Source organism: Cinclus cinclus, chromosome 3 (assembly GCF_963662255.1).
Source record: "Cinclus cinclus chromosome 3, bCinCin1.1, whole genome shotgun sequence".
NCBI classification, from domain to species: domain Eukaryota; kingdom Metazoa; phylum Chordata; class Aves; order Passeriformes; family Cinclidae; genus Cinclus; species Cinclus cinclus.
The window spans coordinates 56,184,919-56,201,930 of NC_085048.1; the positions used below are offsets into that span (position 1 = coordinate 56,184,919).

The window sequence follows — 17,012 nt, forward strand, 5'->3', positions numbered from 1 at the left end:
AGTATTTAAACTTACAGTTACAGTAAATTCTTAGATTATAGAAGGGCTTCTGTGATAGCATTTTTAAGTGGCATAAATTTGTGTCTCCAGTAATATTGTCCAAGACGAATATAATTAAAATGCTACCAGCTATGCTTGTCTGTATTAAAAATATGCTAGTCTATGACTGGCACCACTATTTTAATTTCAAAGGGTTCACATCAATGTTCCAAAATCACTTGGTAGTGACCACTGGAAGTATAAATTCCATTGGTGATACCTTGTTGGTTTTTGAATGTTGCTTCAGGCCGTATTTCATGAAAAATAGCAGTTGAATGGTTGGATGCATGAAAGGGGAGTAAGAAATACCTGTACGAAAATGGTACTGGCATCTGGCACCCAAATGAATTTTTACATCACAGAAGTCCCTGATGATGAACTTTATCTGATCTTAACTTACATTCCTTGCTTTTGTAGCATGTGTACATATGTACATTGTGGATCCCGTACGTGGTAAAATACAAGATTTGTAAGAAGCTTCAAATGCTCATAACACTATTTAGGCTTTATGTGATCAGATGGTAAAAAGCCTTGTGAGGAAATTTGGTCATTAAAATAAGGCATAGCTCTCAGGTGGTGACAACTTACGTCAGTCAGGTATTACAGAACATTAATGACTTTAAAATCATCTTTTTGTGAGGGTTTTTTATTTTCTTAAGAGTGGTAATGTTATTTTTGAATAGTAAAAAAAAAAAAAAAAAGACATGCAAATTATACCATCAGCCTTCAAGTTATATTTTTGAAAAAAAAGTGGTGTAAGGCAAACCGTTTCCCTTGTCAGCCTCTGCTTAAAGGTATCTTCTAAATAAGCAGCCTCAGCTGCTTTGTGTGATTTTTCTTTTCCTTCCAAAATGAAAGCAACCCAGCAACTGTGCCAGCTAATAATAAAATTAATATAATCACATAATTGACTTGCTTTCATGGAATACTTGATACAAGCATTAGTGAACTGCAGTGTAATACTACGTATGCAAATACTAAAGTCTGTAATGTTTTTTTTTTGCCTGGCTGTTGGTGCCTGTGTTATGACACTTAATAATCCTGAATGTAGTTGGTTCATTTTAACAAAAAGTGACATTTTATTGATACAATAAATATAAAATATTCCTCTTTAAAATTAGATGGAGCCTCTATCTTGCTGTATGTATTTTCAGTAGTCAGGGATGAAGAAAAAACTTGATTTTGGAGAACGTGCCTTACATCTTAGCTACTGCTAAAGCAGCTATTTCCAGTGCTCAGATTCCCGCAGGAGCAGGAATGGGCTGGCTGATGGGAGAAACTGTTTTACTGTCCTTTTCTAGGATGCCTGGAGAGATGAGCGATGGAAGCACTGTGTCTTCCAGTGGCTGGGATTCCCTTTGTGGGTGGGTTTCCAGGTGGATTTCCCTTTCAGGTGGATTTCTTCTGCAAGTGGCAAGATATTTATTCTCAACAAAATTGTTCAGGCTTAGCCCCCACTGAATTTTTGTAATTTGAGGTTTTATAGTCTGGTAAATGCGGGTGCTGTAAGATCTTAAGGCTATATGTATTTATTTATAAGGACAAAACACAGAGATCGACGGTTTTGTGGTAGAAAAGATTAATTCCGTACAATTTAAATTTTACCAGGCGTTTGTCCGGTCTGCAGAGTGCCTCGTAACTCTTGAGGGATGAGCTCCTCCTCCCTGACCTCGCTAGAGAGCCAGTTTTTAATGGGTCTTTGGCCTCATTCGCGGTAACTCTACCGATTACTTTAGCTGAGGGAGTTAAGGTAATTTGGGTGAAGGATTTTCATGAGTACTAGAGGCCGCTGAATTGATACATGCAGAAAAGCAGGTGCTGGGCAAAACAAGATGCCCTCCCCCCCCCCCCCCCCCCCCCAAAAATGGGTAGAAGAACAGAAATGCACCAACAAAGGACAAAGAAACATAGATAAAAACGCTGAAACAGTAGCGTTAGTGCAGCCCGGGCCGTCGCTAACACGCCGGACCCACGTCTTTGCGCGGCAGGTTTTCAAAGCCGAAAAAAGGCGTTTTCATAGCGCTGTGCTGTGCAGCCGTATCCTCTCGGGGACACTGGCACCGGGCGGCATTTTATCTGTTTCGTAGGGGCGCTGAGGCAGCCTCGCCTCGGCTGCAACTACTGCGGGCACGAGTTTTAAGATAACGATTCTAGGAGCGGCTCCGTTCGTAACGACGAGCAACCCCCACTCCTAAGGAAATGGCAATTGCCCGAACTGGCAGGACGGGGCTGACCGCGGGCTGTGCCACCTGCAGCTCTGCCGGGCTCAGCCCCCGCGGCTGGGGCGGAGGGCGGGCGGGCCGCGGCTGCGCCGTGAGAGTCGCGCCCGGCTCCAGACGCCGCCATGTTGCTCCGCTTTGCCGCCGCGGGCAGGTGAGAGCCGCGCCGCGCCGGGGAAAGCGCGGTGCTGGGCAGAGCCCCCCGCCGGGAGACGGCGGCCGCATCGCCTCGCTCTCTGCCGCCGAGCCGGGGAGCGGAGGGCGGGAGCGGGGGAGGAGGCGGCGGGAGGGTCGTGTTCTCGCCCCTCGGAGTCTGCCCCCCGCCATTTCGCGCGCAGGGAGGTCGCGCTGCTCCCGGCTGCCCCGCCGCGTCGGTGGCCGCCCGGGTGGGGGCTGCTGGCGGTCGACCTTGAGCGCTTCCAGCTTCTGCCCGCGCCGTCCGCCGACGAGCACTGGTGGCCTGACGCGGTGCTGCCAGACCCTCTTGTTTTTGCTGGCCGGGGTCGCCGCACTCGGCCGTTCTTGAGGGTCCCGAGGGCTTTGCTCGCGGTGTGTCCCTGGCTTGTGTCAAGGTCACCAGCGTTACGGCGGCCGGCCTCAGAGCTGGCCGTCCTGCCGGCCCCGCGATTCTCCTCTCGTCGTGGCCCTTGTATCGCACGACACGTGCGAGGTGTTAAAATGGGGAAGGGTAGCACAACCCGCGCCGTGTCTCTGCTGGGCATCGCGGCCGTGACGCCCCGTGTGGTTTCCGGTGCTCCCTATGGAGACAGGGAAACACATGTCCGTGTAAATGCTGGGGAGATTCAGGCCTGGGAACCCGGTGACTGTGCTGGTTCTGTAGCTTTTTTTTATTTCCCAGTACCGGGACCTTGTGGAATAGCGAGAGAAGGACGTTTCGGTGACATCTTTGCTTCTATTTTTAATCAATAAAGATTAGGTGAAGCTTTGAATGTCATCCGGTTACTACTGGCTTTTCATTGCTGTCCCTGCTTTTCCTTCACGTGTGTACTTGGGAGGGTACATGAGTCTTTGCAGTGGCCTGGAGGCTGGGTTTGAGAAGCTACAGCTACATAGTGCAAAGCCTTGTGTGTGTAATCTTTGTGTGAATTCATCTTTACAATTAAGCTGCAAAGTATGCTTGTTCTAAACTCTTGAGAAATGTGAATTTGATTTTTTTGGCTAAGATACCACCCCAGGTGCTTAAAGCAGGTGATCATTACAGCAGTATATTCAGTCTATTTCACTGGTAAAGCCCAAGTTTCACTGAATAAGACTGCTTCCGTTTCTTTTTTTTTTTCTTTTCTAGAAGCAGTGCCAAGTTCGTAGCGCCCTTGGGGTGCCTGGGTTCTAGGCAAAAGCACACTCTTCCTGACTTGCCATATGACTATGCTGCTCTGGAACCTCATATTAATGCAGAGATCATGCAGCTGCACCACAGCAAGCATCATGCCACCTACGTGAACAACCTGAACGTTGTTGAGGAGAAGTACAAAGAGGCACTGGCAAAAGGTTTGTATATCCACAGAGAGCAGGTGAGATGGAAGCTTATTGGCATAGATGATAGAGGAGAACAAAAAAAGAAAAAAAAGAGGAATTTTTTTTTTTTAATAAGTTTTTGATTATGTCATTGCAGTATTGTTAGGAGAAAAACTTTTAGTGTAGTTTTGGTGGTGCTGTTAATTGGAAATCAAATGTAAGTAAAAAGCATGAATTCCGTTCTCTGTAGTGCTGTAAAACTAGAAGTTTTATTGGTTTTTGTGGGTTTAGTCCCTACTTCATTAATAACTTGAACTGAAGAAAGACTGAGTCAGTAGGAAATTGCAGTCATTTTGCTGAAAAAGTACTTTGCAATAAAAGGTTAGTAGCAAAGTTAGATAAAGTGAAATTTGTGTGCCTTGATAGTTTTCACATCAGATGCCCTCCTTAGTCTTGGTAACTACTCTGGGTTGCGTGGAGATAAGTGGAGGTAAGACAAACATGCAGTTAATGTATACAACACACAGTGGAGAGACCTGAATTTGGGTGTCAGTTACATCACTGGGTCAAATTAAGGGGTCATGTAGGTCACAAGCCCATGTGAGACACTAAAATATGCAGGAAACCATAATGGAATTTTTTGTTGCAATCTCAAAATTTGAGATAACGCTGCTTTTTGCAAAAACTTTGCAGCTGTAGCAGAGCTATGCTAAAACATGGGATGTGTTTTTTTTAAACTTTGAGTCTTTCAGTTGGACTGATGAAAGTGTGTGAAATATGATGTATATCTTTTTAAGAAGGTGGAATATTTTCTGGGTTTTTTTTGCTGTTGTGATGATCTTCTAAGAAGGTACCCATTTATCTCAAAGGAATTATTATTGTCTAGACTCACTTCTGTCTGCTTGCTAGGTGGCTTCACAGTGGAATTTAACTGCTTGGATTTGGGTGGAAGTGAGAATTGCTGATGTCTGAGTAAACCTGAACCATGTATCCCTTGATAGTTAATTACCAGTGTATATGTTGGGGGTTGGTTACAGTATATGAATAGAGAATAGGGCTTTTCAAGTACCTAAGTGAGCCTAAAAATAACTTGTGCAGTCTGAATTAATGAACTCATGAGATTCGATTAAGCATCAGGTGATCAAGACTGACTGCTGCTTTGCCCTGCCAGTGGCAGATCCAGAAAAGGTGTATTCTGGAGATACCATTAATGTAAACACAACTGAGGAGGGAGCCTGAAGTGTAAGAAGACAGTGTGTCTGCTGCTGCTGTTACTGATGCTATTAAATGACAGAAGCTTCAGCCACAAGTGGAGGCAGAATTTCTGGTTATCAGAAGCATTTGCAGTGTTATGGATCCTTTGAGTTATTCTTTAGAAATTGTAGCTTTTGATAGCATCTCATCACTTGCTGTTGAAATGTTTTACTTAGAGGTAGAGATTAATTTTTCCTTAAGGATTCTGCAGAGATTATTTTCCAAATAGATTACTTATTGGTTGTGGTCATGTGCACCAAAGCAGACAAATTATTCAGGATATTTGTGATTGTGTGGTTTGTTTGTTTCTTTCCTAATTGTTATCTCAGTATACTGTGTGCAGTATTTTGACCCTCATTAGAAAAAATTCTGGGACTGGGCCAGGTCTGAGAGGCTACCTCATTCTGTCAGTATTGTTATTTTTTCATACTAAAACTGAGCAGAGTCAAAAATCTTTCTGGGCTGTGTATCAGTGTTGAGTTCCATTGCACATCTGATCAGTATCTAATGATTTTTCTCAACAGTAGAGCCTTGTCAATGTCTCTTGTTCAGCAACAGAAAGTAAAGTCTTCTCTTCAGATTATCTAACATGTTCTTCATTTCTCTGTGTCTGTGTAGAAAACTCAAAGCCATCCTGTTGGCTTACGTGTTCAATTCATTTGAAAATGAATGTGCACTTCTGTGACAGTGCAGGACTTTGTTTCAGCATAAACTGGTCCTGACTGCTGGCCCATCAAAATGTTTCAGATTTGCTAATTGAAGGATATTAACTTGAATCTTATTTTCATTGAAAACTTGTTCCTACGGTAGTTTTCCCTGCTCTTCTTTGACCATCACACAACCCGTGATTGCACTCTTTAAAGGAAACAAATGACTTAGGCTGAGAAGCTGAGCTGACTACTCTCTTGAGCACCTTTGAGCTTCTTGTCTTGGTTTACTAAATTGTCCATGGATTCTGTACCAATAAATTCCAGTATACTTTTGCTGTAACTTAAGGGCAAGTTACCCCTTTTCAATTGTTTGGGTTTTTTGGGTTTTTTGATTTTCTTTTTCCCAATGCAAAGTTCAGCAGCACTGAACTTAAAAATATACTGGTTTTTTTTAAGGACTATAATGAAATGCCATCTCTGGTTCCTAATGGTACTGAGGAGTGGATTCTTTGATGAAATGGTGGATTAAAGAGTGATGAACACATTGAAGGCATTCTAAGTTACTTTTTGATTTGTGGCTTGCTGTATGTTGTATGCTCTGGATGAACTTGAAAGTGTCATTAAGGCATGCAGAATTTAGGGAAAATGTCCCAAAGATACCATCTGAGTGGCCATGAGAGACTTCTTATCCTTAACCCAATACCTAAATCAGCAAATAATGTTTTTACAACCTGCATTGGGTGTTTTACCCCTCCATGAGGGTTGTGAGGAAATACTGAGAACATGGAATCCTGGATTAAAACCTTAGTAACAGATGTGCTACTGCTTTGAGGTGTACTACTGCTTTGAGGCTTGTCTTCATGTCTGTGTTGTTGAGGTGACTCAGAAGATTTCTACCACTCAGTCCTGAGAGTGGAGGAAACAGGTCTCCCACTGGTTCCTTACGAAGGAATGTATTGAAGTGGTGGAAAAAGCTTTAAAAACCTTTGGAATGCTTCAGAATTTTTAAAAGCCAAAATGGCAATGAAAACACTTCTATTGAAGTGGTGCAACACTGTTCAGAGGCACCACTGAATTCTTCAAGGCATTTTGTGGAGGGAGAGGAAGTACAGAGCTGTTTGACCTTGATTTCAGATGCAGGATTCTGTAACGTGTAGTAAAATGATTTGGGTCACTTTTCTGTGAGTACCTTCCTCCAAAAAAACCCAAATGAAACAAAATATAGGAAGGAGAAGAACATTTTGTGTCTGTGCTCACTGTACTTAGTGACTTTTCTCAAGCATGGGCTGTTTGCCCTGTAAATTGTTTTAAGAAGTTTAAAAATGCTTGGTTTGCAAATCTGCTAATGGGTGAGTAGAATTCTTGCCTTGTGATGATACTGAAGAATTTATAAGTGCTGGGTCCTTAAAGAGTTCTTGCTGTGCTTGTTGCTTTATTCTGCTGTAGAGTGGCAGTAGGTCTTATGTATGTAGTATGGGCTGCCTGATAGCTGCAATATTGTAGATCACTTACTACAGCATAAAAAAAGGTCAAAAGTAATAAATCTTCAATAGAGTTTGTCTGCAACTGTTTAAAATATGAGTAACAGCACAAATCTTATGTTTTCCACTGATAAGTTATATGCTTGATTTTTGAGATCAGTGGATGCCTAGTAGAAACTTAGTGCCTGTTGTGGTGATGATAATGTTTTTATTTATGTGCTTTTATTTTCTGTATCCTTAGGTGATGTTACAGCTCAGGTGTCACTTCAACCTGCACTGAAGTTCAATGGTGGGGGTCATATCAATCACAGCATCTTCTGGACAAACCTTTCTCCTAATGGAGGAGGGGAGCCTAAAGGTTAGTGTATGTTACAGTGGTTTATTGCATCAGTTTTATAAACAGGTAGAATTGATGATCTTTTCTCTCTTTGAAGGGGTCTAAAGGATCTTTGTTTTTCAGAGTTAATTCACTTTTCTATGTGACAATTAACAAAATTCTGAGATATTTGGGAGGTTTTTGGGTGTAAGCCAAAAGTATAAAAACTAGTCATGTACAAAGTATTTTTAATTTCTAGAGCTGATTAAGTATGCACTGCAAAATACTTGGCTACTGCTGTATATCTGCTTTCCACCTTCATAAGAGAAAATAGTTGTACAAAGCAATGCTAATTAAATTGCCATATGTACTCAGTTCACAGAAAGGGAAGAAATGTGGTACAGACTCACCCAGCCTAGTGGCTGGAGTTATGCTTCAGTTTGGATAGGGATAGTTTTGCAGTTAAAGCCTAAAGAAAGGGATCCCCTTAAGGAGGATAGAGTACTGATTACCTGAAGTCACCTGCAATTAAAGGTAAAGGCTCTTTAATACAGATCTCACAAAAGCTGTTGTGATAAACTTGAGAGATTTTGATTGAGATTTATATTTTATATGGCTGTGATCTTTCTGTGCTTTTTTTCTATTAAAGGAGAATTGATGGAAGCCATCAAGCGTGACTTTGGTTCCTTTGCAAACTTCAAGGAGAAGCTTACAGCTGTATCAGTTGGTGTTCAAGGATCAGGCTGGGGCTGGCTTGGCTATAACAAGGAGCAGGGGCGCCTACAGATAGCAGCTTGTGCAAATCAAGATCCTTTGCAAGGAACAACAGGTCAAGTTTCCTTCCTTCCCCTCTGCTTCTGTAAATTTGATAGGCAAGTGTATGACATCTGAAAAGTGGTTTGTGGACAATGTTGAGAAGAAATTGCTGGATAAATAGACCTGAAAAACCAAACGATTTTTTCTAGCAGAAGTGAAAATGCAGTTTTTAGAGTAGCATTTGTAAAGCGGGATTTGCAAGCTGTGAAGAGCAGGATAAAGTATCCTTCTAGTTCAAGGGAAAATAGGTATGCCATATTGTGAAAGTACTTTTTGCTTGGTGAATATTTTAGCTCAGCTTCCTTGGATTTTTGAGTAACTGGAGTAAATTGCACATATCAAGCAACATTGACACTTGCCTTCAGATTTTTTCTCTCTCTCAAAGGAGATACAGCACTGCCATTGGAGGCCAATGCAGGAGGAGAAAAGGGGAAGATGAGCATAGTAACCTCTTGTTCCTATGTAGGTTGGGTTTAAAATGGGGCTTTATAGTTTGCTTCCTTTGTGTTGACAGAGTGATGAGTGTCAACCAAATTAGTCTGTTATGTGGTTAAACGTTAGTTGGACAAGCAGCACAGTACTGGCATTTACATCTTTCCAAAATATTCTTTCTTACTTCCTTAGAGAGACATGGCAGTGGTAATGGCAGGCTGGACACCCTTCACAGAGAGAAGAGGTCATGACCAGTGAGAATTTGCCTGCAGTGTCAGTTTGTGCAAATTATTTTGCGGATACCTTTAAAACATGTTCTGCAGAATTCATAGAGAATGGCAAGGAATTTAATGTATTGCCCGCAGTCTGTGAATTGCCTATCAGTAGGGTGAAAATAAATAATAGATTTAGTATAGGGACTTAGAGTATAATGGGGATAAATTTCCCTCTCCCTCCTGTAAAAATTTACAATTAAAAATTCAGTGACAAGGGTATTTTAGCACAGAAGCAAGGAGGTAATTAGGCACTTATCAAATCACCTGTAATTAAAATATTGGAAGCAAACTGGCATAGCAAGAAACCTTTGTAATGTAATTTTGCATGAAAGTGCTTGTGTAACTGTGCAAAAGATAGACCTTTCAAAAATTACTTCACCTGGTTTCAGTTATGTCTTCAAGGCAGTTCCAGAATATTTATAGATGTGTTTACCCAAATCAGCTCTTTGAGTTTATGCAGTGTGTTTGTGTGTGTGTGGAGCACAGTTTTATAAAATATTGCAGTAAGGACCAGTATGCTGCAGAGCTCTTTGTCTTCCTGCGGATTAAGACTCAGAAACGGTACAACTTGGGGATGCGATATAAAACTTTGCATATAAAGTGTGTTTTCATACATTTACAGAATTTATCCTCTTTTTTCACAGGTCTCATTCCTTTGCTAGGCATTGACGTATGGGAACATGCTTATTATCTTCAATACAAAAATGTTCGACCTGATTATTTGAAAGCCATCTGGAATGTGATCAACTGGGAGAACGTATCTTCAAGATTTGCAACTTGCAAAAAGTAGAGTGGAATTCTTGCACAGACTACTAAAATGTCACCAGTTCTACTCTGATGCCACTCTTGTAGTAGTGCCTGTGGCTTACAAATGAATTGTTCTACTGCAGAAAGCACTTCACTCATCCAACAAAAGCATTTCATAATCAAGCAAAATGTCTGCTTGTTTAATTCTGTGAAAGGTATTTACTTAGAGTTCTGAAGCTTTAAACTGTTGTGCAGCAAAGGGAGACACCTTAATCTGTTCCATTGCATATAGAACATAGGTCACCTTGCTGAAGCTTAATGGATTTCCTTGTTGCACTAAAATACCTAAGTGGAAATATGTGCTACTGTTGCTATAAACAAATAAAACTCAAAAAAAGTATCTTCTATAACTGTTTATAAGAGACTCATTTTTAGTAGTATCTGGTGTAGTTACTTGATTTAAAAAAAATTGGAAGAGAAAAATGCCTTTTGTAAGTTGTTGTATTACAGGCTCAGAGCTTTCATAAAGATTGAAAAGATAAATGAAAGTGGAAATAGGTGTTGCTCTGCCTGCCTGAATTGACTGTCTTCAGTCATCCCTACCCCTTCCTGCATCTCTTACATGAACTCTTCATGTATCACACTGATGCGTGAGTGTTGGAAGCATTACCTTGGGCAGGAGATTACAGTACTGGCTCAGGCAGATTGTTCACATAGGGGCTGATTGGCAGCATGTGACACTCATTTCATACTAGCTGTTCAGGTATGTCTTAGACCATCCTGTAACTAAAGGGACTGATTCCATGCATGTATCAAGTATGAGTTGTCTCTGCACAGCTGTGTTGCTGAAGCAGTAGTAACAAACTTGATGCTTGAAGCAGGGATGAAGTAACCTGTGTGGTGGAACTTGCACATGGTCTTGAAAAAGAAATGATTGGCATGTTGTGCTTACCATGGTGTCTGCTTGAAGGTGAAGGAAACTGGAGTTTTTTTCTGTTCCTTATTACATATGTTGAAGTACCACATAGCAGAGATGAAAAACAAACTGGTGGAGTGCTCCTCAATATGAGTGACTGCTGAGGCAGGGCTTTGTTGGTGAGTGCTGTAATGTGTGTGCCAGACATCCTGGTACTGCACACTCCGAAGGAGCATGAGGTAAATATGCCTGTAGACTGGTGCTCTGGAAAGGAGTGCTTAAGCTATGGAGGGAGCCTTGAGTTAGCTCCAGGTGGTGAGGCTTTAAGCCATGGAGAGCTCCTCCAGCACAGTGAACATTTGCTGAGGCTCTGAAGGTGGGTAGTGTGAACCCAGCACATGCTGGTACAGCTCAGTTTCTGCTGTGCACCAGCTTAAGGAAAAGTTCCAGTCATCTCTTGCTTCCAGTCAACTGGTGAGGTAGTCCTGCTGCCTTGTGTCCTGTCTAGGTCTGAATGTGCAAAGTCCTCAGCTCTATACAAAAAGAAATGTATGTGGGGTAGAAAGATGAGAACTAAGTAATTGTTGAAGGCAAATAGTAGGGACAGTGAAGCAGTGAAAATTATTTAATGCTTGTTCTGGTGGACAGCTGGGAAGGATAAAGTTTTCTTATGTGGTTTGTTTGAAGTGAGGGCTTGGTTAAACTGTCTTAATTCCATACTGCTGAGAAATCTGGACAAAGTGGTTCTTGTGGCACTAGGAGGTGGAGTATGTGCCTGTAATTTTAGCAAGTGTTCTAGCAAAGCTGTTGACTGGGCAATGAAAGTGTGTAAACCTTTTACTAATCTGTGTTACGCACTAAACACAAAATTGCTGCTGAGAGCTAGCACTTTGTGTTACAGTGGTTGCTGTGAAGGCGGGCAGGTCTGTCTCTCGCTCATGAATTGAGAAACGGGAAGGGAAAGCCTTACAGCTGATCTCAAATGCCTTGTCTGGACAAGTCTGAGACCCACCAGACAAACATACAATTACCAGTTTGTTCTACCTAGGCCTTCCAGGAAAATCCCAGTGGTAAAATAGCTGTGTATAAAGTCATCTCCAACCAGAACTGTGCAGAGTATCATCAATGAGCATGGAATTATTTGCAGACTTGAACTGCATGACAGGAGCAATGAGTTGCAAAATTCAGTGCTGGATTAGTCTTTGACCTGGACCAAACAGAAGAGTTGCAAAATTGCATCGTGACAGACGCCAGGGCTTAGCCGTGTCACTGATGAAGATGCCGTGATTGTGGACACAATTAATTTATGTATAGGCCCCATTATGTTGAAATAAAACCTTGGAATAATTTTCAAGATGGGAGCAAAGTGCAGTACCTAACTCAAAACCTGGGAAATGATAGTGTGTCATGGGCTGAAAGAACAGGGTGCATCAGGGTGATCCCATAATAAATACTTGCAGGTGGCAAAGCTGCTGCACCTGTAGACTTTGGTTTGCACATTGCAGATTTTGGTCTCTGAATGTTTTTCAGAAACATGCAGTTGAGTCCAAAAGGGCAATACACTGCTGGGAAATGCAAGTGCATGCTTTTGACTTTTGGTGAATCATAACAAGACATTTGAAGGCTAATTTGAAACACAAAGCCTGTTGTTATCTCATTCTGTACCAGAACAGATTAAAGGAATTCGAGGTCAGCCAAACCGAGTTCTTGCAGCCTTTCTGCCACCCCCCTTGCAGGCCGTGGGGATGATGCCACGGCCAGGATGGCAGCTTCATCCTGCTGGGAAAGAGGAGGGGTCTGTGGGTGTCTTTACTGAGCATGCAGAAATGGAAAAAACAAAAAGGCTTTCTCCATCCAGCTTCTAATTGCCTCCTTACAATTTTTAAATTTTACCTTTATCTACAGCATGCATTAAAAGCCTGCCAAAGCAGTAAACCCCCTAAACTGTCTCCAGAAAATATTGACAGTGACACAGCTTGTGAGCTGGTATGGTCTCCTAGATATTAAAGCCTCTTTAGTTACTGTAGACTTACTTGTCTTTCAAGTAAGGGCTACTTGTCTTTCACAGGCATTCAAGAATTCAGTTCTCTCTAGTGTAGCAAAGTAGGTTTAAAATGCCACTGTGCCATTCTGCTAATATTTTACATTCCTGTTGCATTCAACCTTGCAGAGGTTAATAATTACACTATTATAAAGTGGAAGAGTTGTGTTTGCAGTCACGTGTAATACTGAGGAGATCAAAATACTGGTAATTTGGTAGGCTTAACCTGCGTTTTTCTTCTGCTTAGTAACTAAAAGTAATGCTCTCAGGTTTCGTCATAGTTGTTATGTTGATGCAAAAAGCAAAGGGTTCTGTGGTAGGAGGTGTGTGAGTCTGCAGAGCTGAAGCTGCTCCAGTCCCAGAGACCCAGAGCTGTGCCTTCCCCACTAGGTGGGAGTGTCAGTCTGTCTTACTCTGTTGACTTCGGGCTTCCGAGTTGAATTTCCAAGAGTCAGGTTAGGAACTTGGCCGGGTGTTCTCACTGCTCAGGAGGGGATCTGCTTGGATTTCCACTTTCTAAATAATCAAGGTGATCCTCTTCGGTGAACAGTATGTGGGGAGGAGACAGTGCTGCTGTGGAGAAGGCAGTTTATGGTAATAAATACAGACAAATACAGAATTTACTGTAACTAGAGCCAGGCAGGCGGAGGATAGAGGGAGGTACTCCTAATTAAAATGAAGATGCTTCTAGGGTTCCCATCTGCCTCATTGGGCTCTAAGTGTGTCTTTGTAGGCACATGCTGTACATGACATCCTGAATGATCTTTCAAGTCCAGAGACCACAGATTTAACTGCAGGGGGTGAAGCCCATCACATTGCTGTAATTAAGCTTTGCAGTCACTACTGTGCTGTTTTATAGGGCTGCTGCTGCAGCACCTTTTCACTGGGTCTTCTCACCTAAAGAGATGGATAGACCAATTGGCAGAAATTGGTAAACCTGCTGCCTGGAGCTGCTGGAGCTGGTGGTGGACCCACACAGCCTTGGGACACCATAGAAGCAGCTTTGATATGTGTCCTACAGCAGTGTTTTAAAGCATATCTGGACTGATGGGAAATCCCTGGAGCTCAGAGAACTGCCTACAGCACAGTATTTGGGAAGTCTTGACATTAGGGCTATGTGAAGTGATTGGCAGTCCCCATAGTTGTGGCTCCTGTTGCATATAAATTTGAAGAGGAAATGGCAGTTTTCTGGAAGTATTAATTTCTGTGGAACTCTGTGGAAACAGACAAGTTGCTGGTTGTTGCTGGTGGTATTTGCAGACAGGTTGGAGGCTTTCAGAATCTGACTTCCTGTGAGGGAGTTTTGTCCCAGTTGGAAAGGTAAAAACTTTGAAAAGTCCATGGCTGTCTTCAGTTAGACTATGATTCCTTAGTCCTTTCTTGTTTTCATCACTTTTTTTCTGAGGAGGAACCAAGTCTATACTTCTCTGGCTTCTCCCTACCTCTCCTGAGGTCCCTTACTGAGCTCCACTTCCTTTGGAGTGTGCTCTGCAGTTCTGTTCCTTGCAGCTCTGTTCCTTCTCACCAGCTGCTCCATAGTGCTGCATCTTAAGGGCTTGTCCTTTATCCTACTGGCACTAGGACTGTAGCTCTAAAAGGTCAGATCTAGAAGCAAGCAGCATGGTAATGTAGCTACTTTTACCCATAACCTTTGCAACACTCAGAAGATTAATGCACAGGAATTTCAATTTTGCCTTGTTTTTGTAAGAGAAAGTTAAAAGTTTTTATGCAATTACTACAAAAGATACCACTGACACATCAGAGGTCTGCAAATCAGAAGGCAAGAGAACAGAACATCTGTTCATTTAAGTGCCATGGTTTGAAGGTAATCTCATAATTCTGAGAAGGAATAATTTGAACTATTTCAATATTTGAACTTGACAGGAAATGGTGATGTTGCAACCCTTGTTTTGCCTCTAGAAATTCAGACCTGAGGTAGCTAAAAGCAAGGGCTCCCAGTTTTCAGGAATTTTGAAATTTGGCTGTGGTCAAAGCCGGATAGAATTGACAACTTGTCAGTGTTTCCAGGAATCCCGAAGCTCCCCAGGCCCCACAGCTGTCAGGGAAGTCTGGTGTCTTGTCTGTCAGAGCAGCTGTTGTGGGCTTCAAGCCTCAAGCTTCTCCAAAGGTCATTCACATAGAGTTGTTCAAACAAAATATTTTATGCTCATAAAGGCATTGTTTAAGAAAGTTCTCTGTCTGTTCATCTCTCTGTCTTCTGAATAAATGCTCCACTGGAGTATTTGAAGCCATCTTATCCCTCTAGTAGAATTATCTTAAGAGGCTGTAGGGAGGAGAGGAAATGCAGTCTTTCAAAGGATACATCATTAAGATGTCTTTGATTTCTTCTTCCTGTAAAAAATGCACACAAGCCTGACCAGCCTGCCAGGAGAGGAGCCTGACTCTTGGGTGCCTTCAGTGTTTGAGTTTGTTTCCCAAGTCACTGAGAGGAACTTGTGCCAGACGGACTTTAACTTTTTCTTCCATCTGGGCTCCTCCACCTCTTCCTGGGTTTAACTGCAACAGGTTGTACTTGTATTTACAAGGAAATGTATTCATTAATTTCTGCCTATTTTTTTTTTCTTATGAAAGAATAAGGGTCACAAAACTAAAGCTCTCACCTGGGCTTTTTTGGGGATGAATGGATGTTATTTATAAAAGCTTAAGTGTAGGACTTGGTGCTTGTTTGTGTAACTAAATAAAATGGGAACAATCAACTAGAATTAGCCTGTCTGAGGGTCAAATGCTCCAATGGGAGTTTTCACTTGCCTTCATGAGATCGAGGTCAGTTAAAAGCAGCTCAGGGCCAGAATTGCTGCTTTTCTGTATTATCCAGCTGGGAATTACAGTTGTTCCTGGATTTTGTTTTATTAGAATGTAAGTCGTAGCAGTTAAGTGTTGGTTGTTGTCCATCTGCTGATATTCCTTGCTGTCCCAAATGCATTCTCTCCAGCTTGTGTGAGACTGTGCAGTGCACAGGGAGTATGTGAGTGGCAAACCCATGTACAGGGAAAAGCACAGGATATTAAGTGGAACTAAATGTTTTTGTTCCAGATGTGGCTGTCTGGCATAGATACTGCGGAATGGATAGAGGTATGGGCTAGTGATGAGGGCTCAGCCTTGAAACTGGTCCTTGAAATTAACATCTGCATCTACTGATTCTGAGCTGACCTGCCCAGGTTTCTCTCTAGTGGGTTCTTATATCAGCTTCATTAGAAAGCAGTATATTTCTGTGGCCTCAGAGAAGTATCCAACAGCTAGATTATGTTGGGATGTAGGAATATCCCATCAAAGCCTTCTTTCCTTTGCCTGAGCATTTTGCATCAGCAGCCAGTAGGTCACAACAATGCAGTTATCTTTGTGCTGCATTTTTTTCATTCCAAATCCCAAGCAGTTCACTGTAAGGCAGTTTTGCATGGGTAGAAAAAAGCAAAGCTGTCTATCTGATGAGCTGTCCCCAGGTACTGCATCCAGGAGCATGATTTTTAAGTGGTTGAAAAGTGATTTTCTGAATTGCATCCTTGGGCTGATCCTGCCATCAGGGCAGCAATATGGAGAAGTCCTAGTCTGGCTGTTACTCACTTGGAGCTTCTTGCAGAGTCTGAGCTGGACCTGATGTCTGAAAATCCTAGTCCTGCCTATAATCCTTAGGGATTACAGTTTTGAGGGGGCTAATATGTGTCTAAATATACAAATATGATAACAAACTTATCTCTATGTGTGTCATTCTGTTAACCTCTTCTGAATGTTTGGATTAAAAAAAACAAATGGCAGAAAAACCATCTGGTTGCACTCACTCTTGCAAACCAACATCTGGCTACCAGACTTGAGAGGCTGTGTAATCTGTGCTCATGTGGTTTCCATGCCTTGATTCCCTGTTACGACTGAGTGCTGCAGAGGAACTCATCCCTCCCAGCAGAGTGTGATCTGATGATGTGCTGGAAGGACAGAAGGTGTCCACCATTAGACTTTGTTTACATGGAAGTGTTTCCAAGGTAATCCAAGTGGCAGTGTATATGTGTGGTTCTCATAGTGCTTCATCACTGAAGCTTTGGCCTGAAAAAGCTCTTGGTTGGGCTGGAACTGTGCTTGCAGTCACCCAGATACATTGCAGAGTTGAAATGTCAGTCCTGCACTATGAATGTGATAAAAGAGAATGCTTCCAGTTAGACTCTGAACTGAAATTCAGGAAGAATATGCTTTGCTGTCCTTGCACACCACACACACATGTGCAAGGAAATGAGACCTTGTGTCTTGCTTCTTTGATTTATTTGTGGATGAATGAAAAGGGTGGGATGACAGTGCTGTTCAAGCAAAGAAGGAGGACGTGGGTGCTGGAGCATTGGCTCT

At 42.2% G+C, this 17,012-nt stretch overlaps 1 protein-coding gene across 1 annotated transcript; it reads left to right on the forward strand.

Annotated features, from left to right (window-relative positions):
- Positions 1 to 2,265: 2,265 nt before the first annotated feature.
- SOD2 (superoxide dismutase 2) lies at positions 2,266 to 10,106 on the forward strand. Its single transcript, XM_062488856.1, has 5 exons — positions 2,266 to 2,412; positions 3,565 to 3,767; positions 7,361 to 7,477; positions 8,085 to 8,264; positions 9,603 to 10,106. Exons 1-5 carry the CDS (start codon positions 2,384 to 2,386, stop codon positions 9,746 to 9,748), a joined length of 675 nt encoding a protein of 224 aa, XP_062344840.1. The 5' UTR covers positions 2,266 to 2,383; the 3' UTR covers positions 9,749 to 10,106.
- Positions 10,107 to 17,012: the final 6,906 nt, after the last annotated feature.

Bases quoted from the DNA above. Each gene is read 5' to 3' on its own strand.
- SOD2 (XM_062488856.1), top strand. From the start codon at position 2,384: ATGTTGCTCCGCTTTGCCGCCGCGGGCAG. The intron at 3,768-7,360 runs GTTTGTATATCC...CTGTATCCTTAG, and splicing joins CAAAGAGGCACTGGCAAAAG to GTGATGTTACAGCTCAGGTG. The intron at 7,478-8,084 runs GTTAGTGTATGT...TTTCTATTAAAG, and splicing joins TGGAGGAGGGGAGCCTAAAG to GAGAATTGATGGAAGCCATC.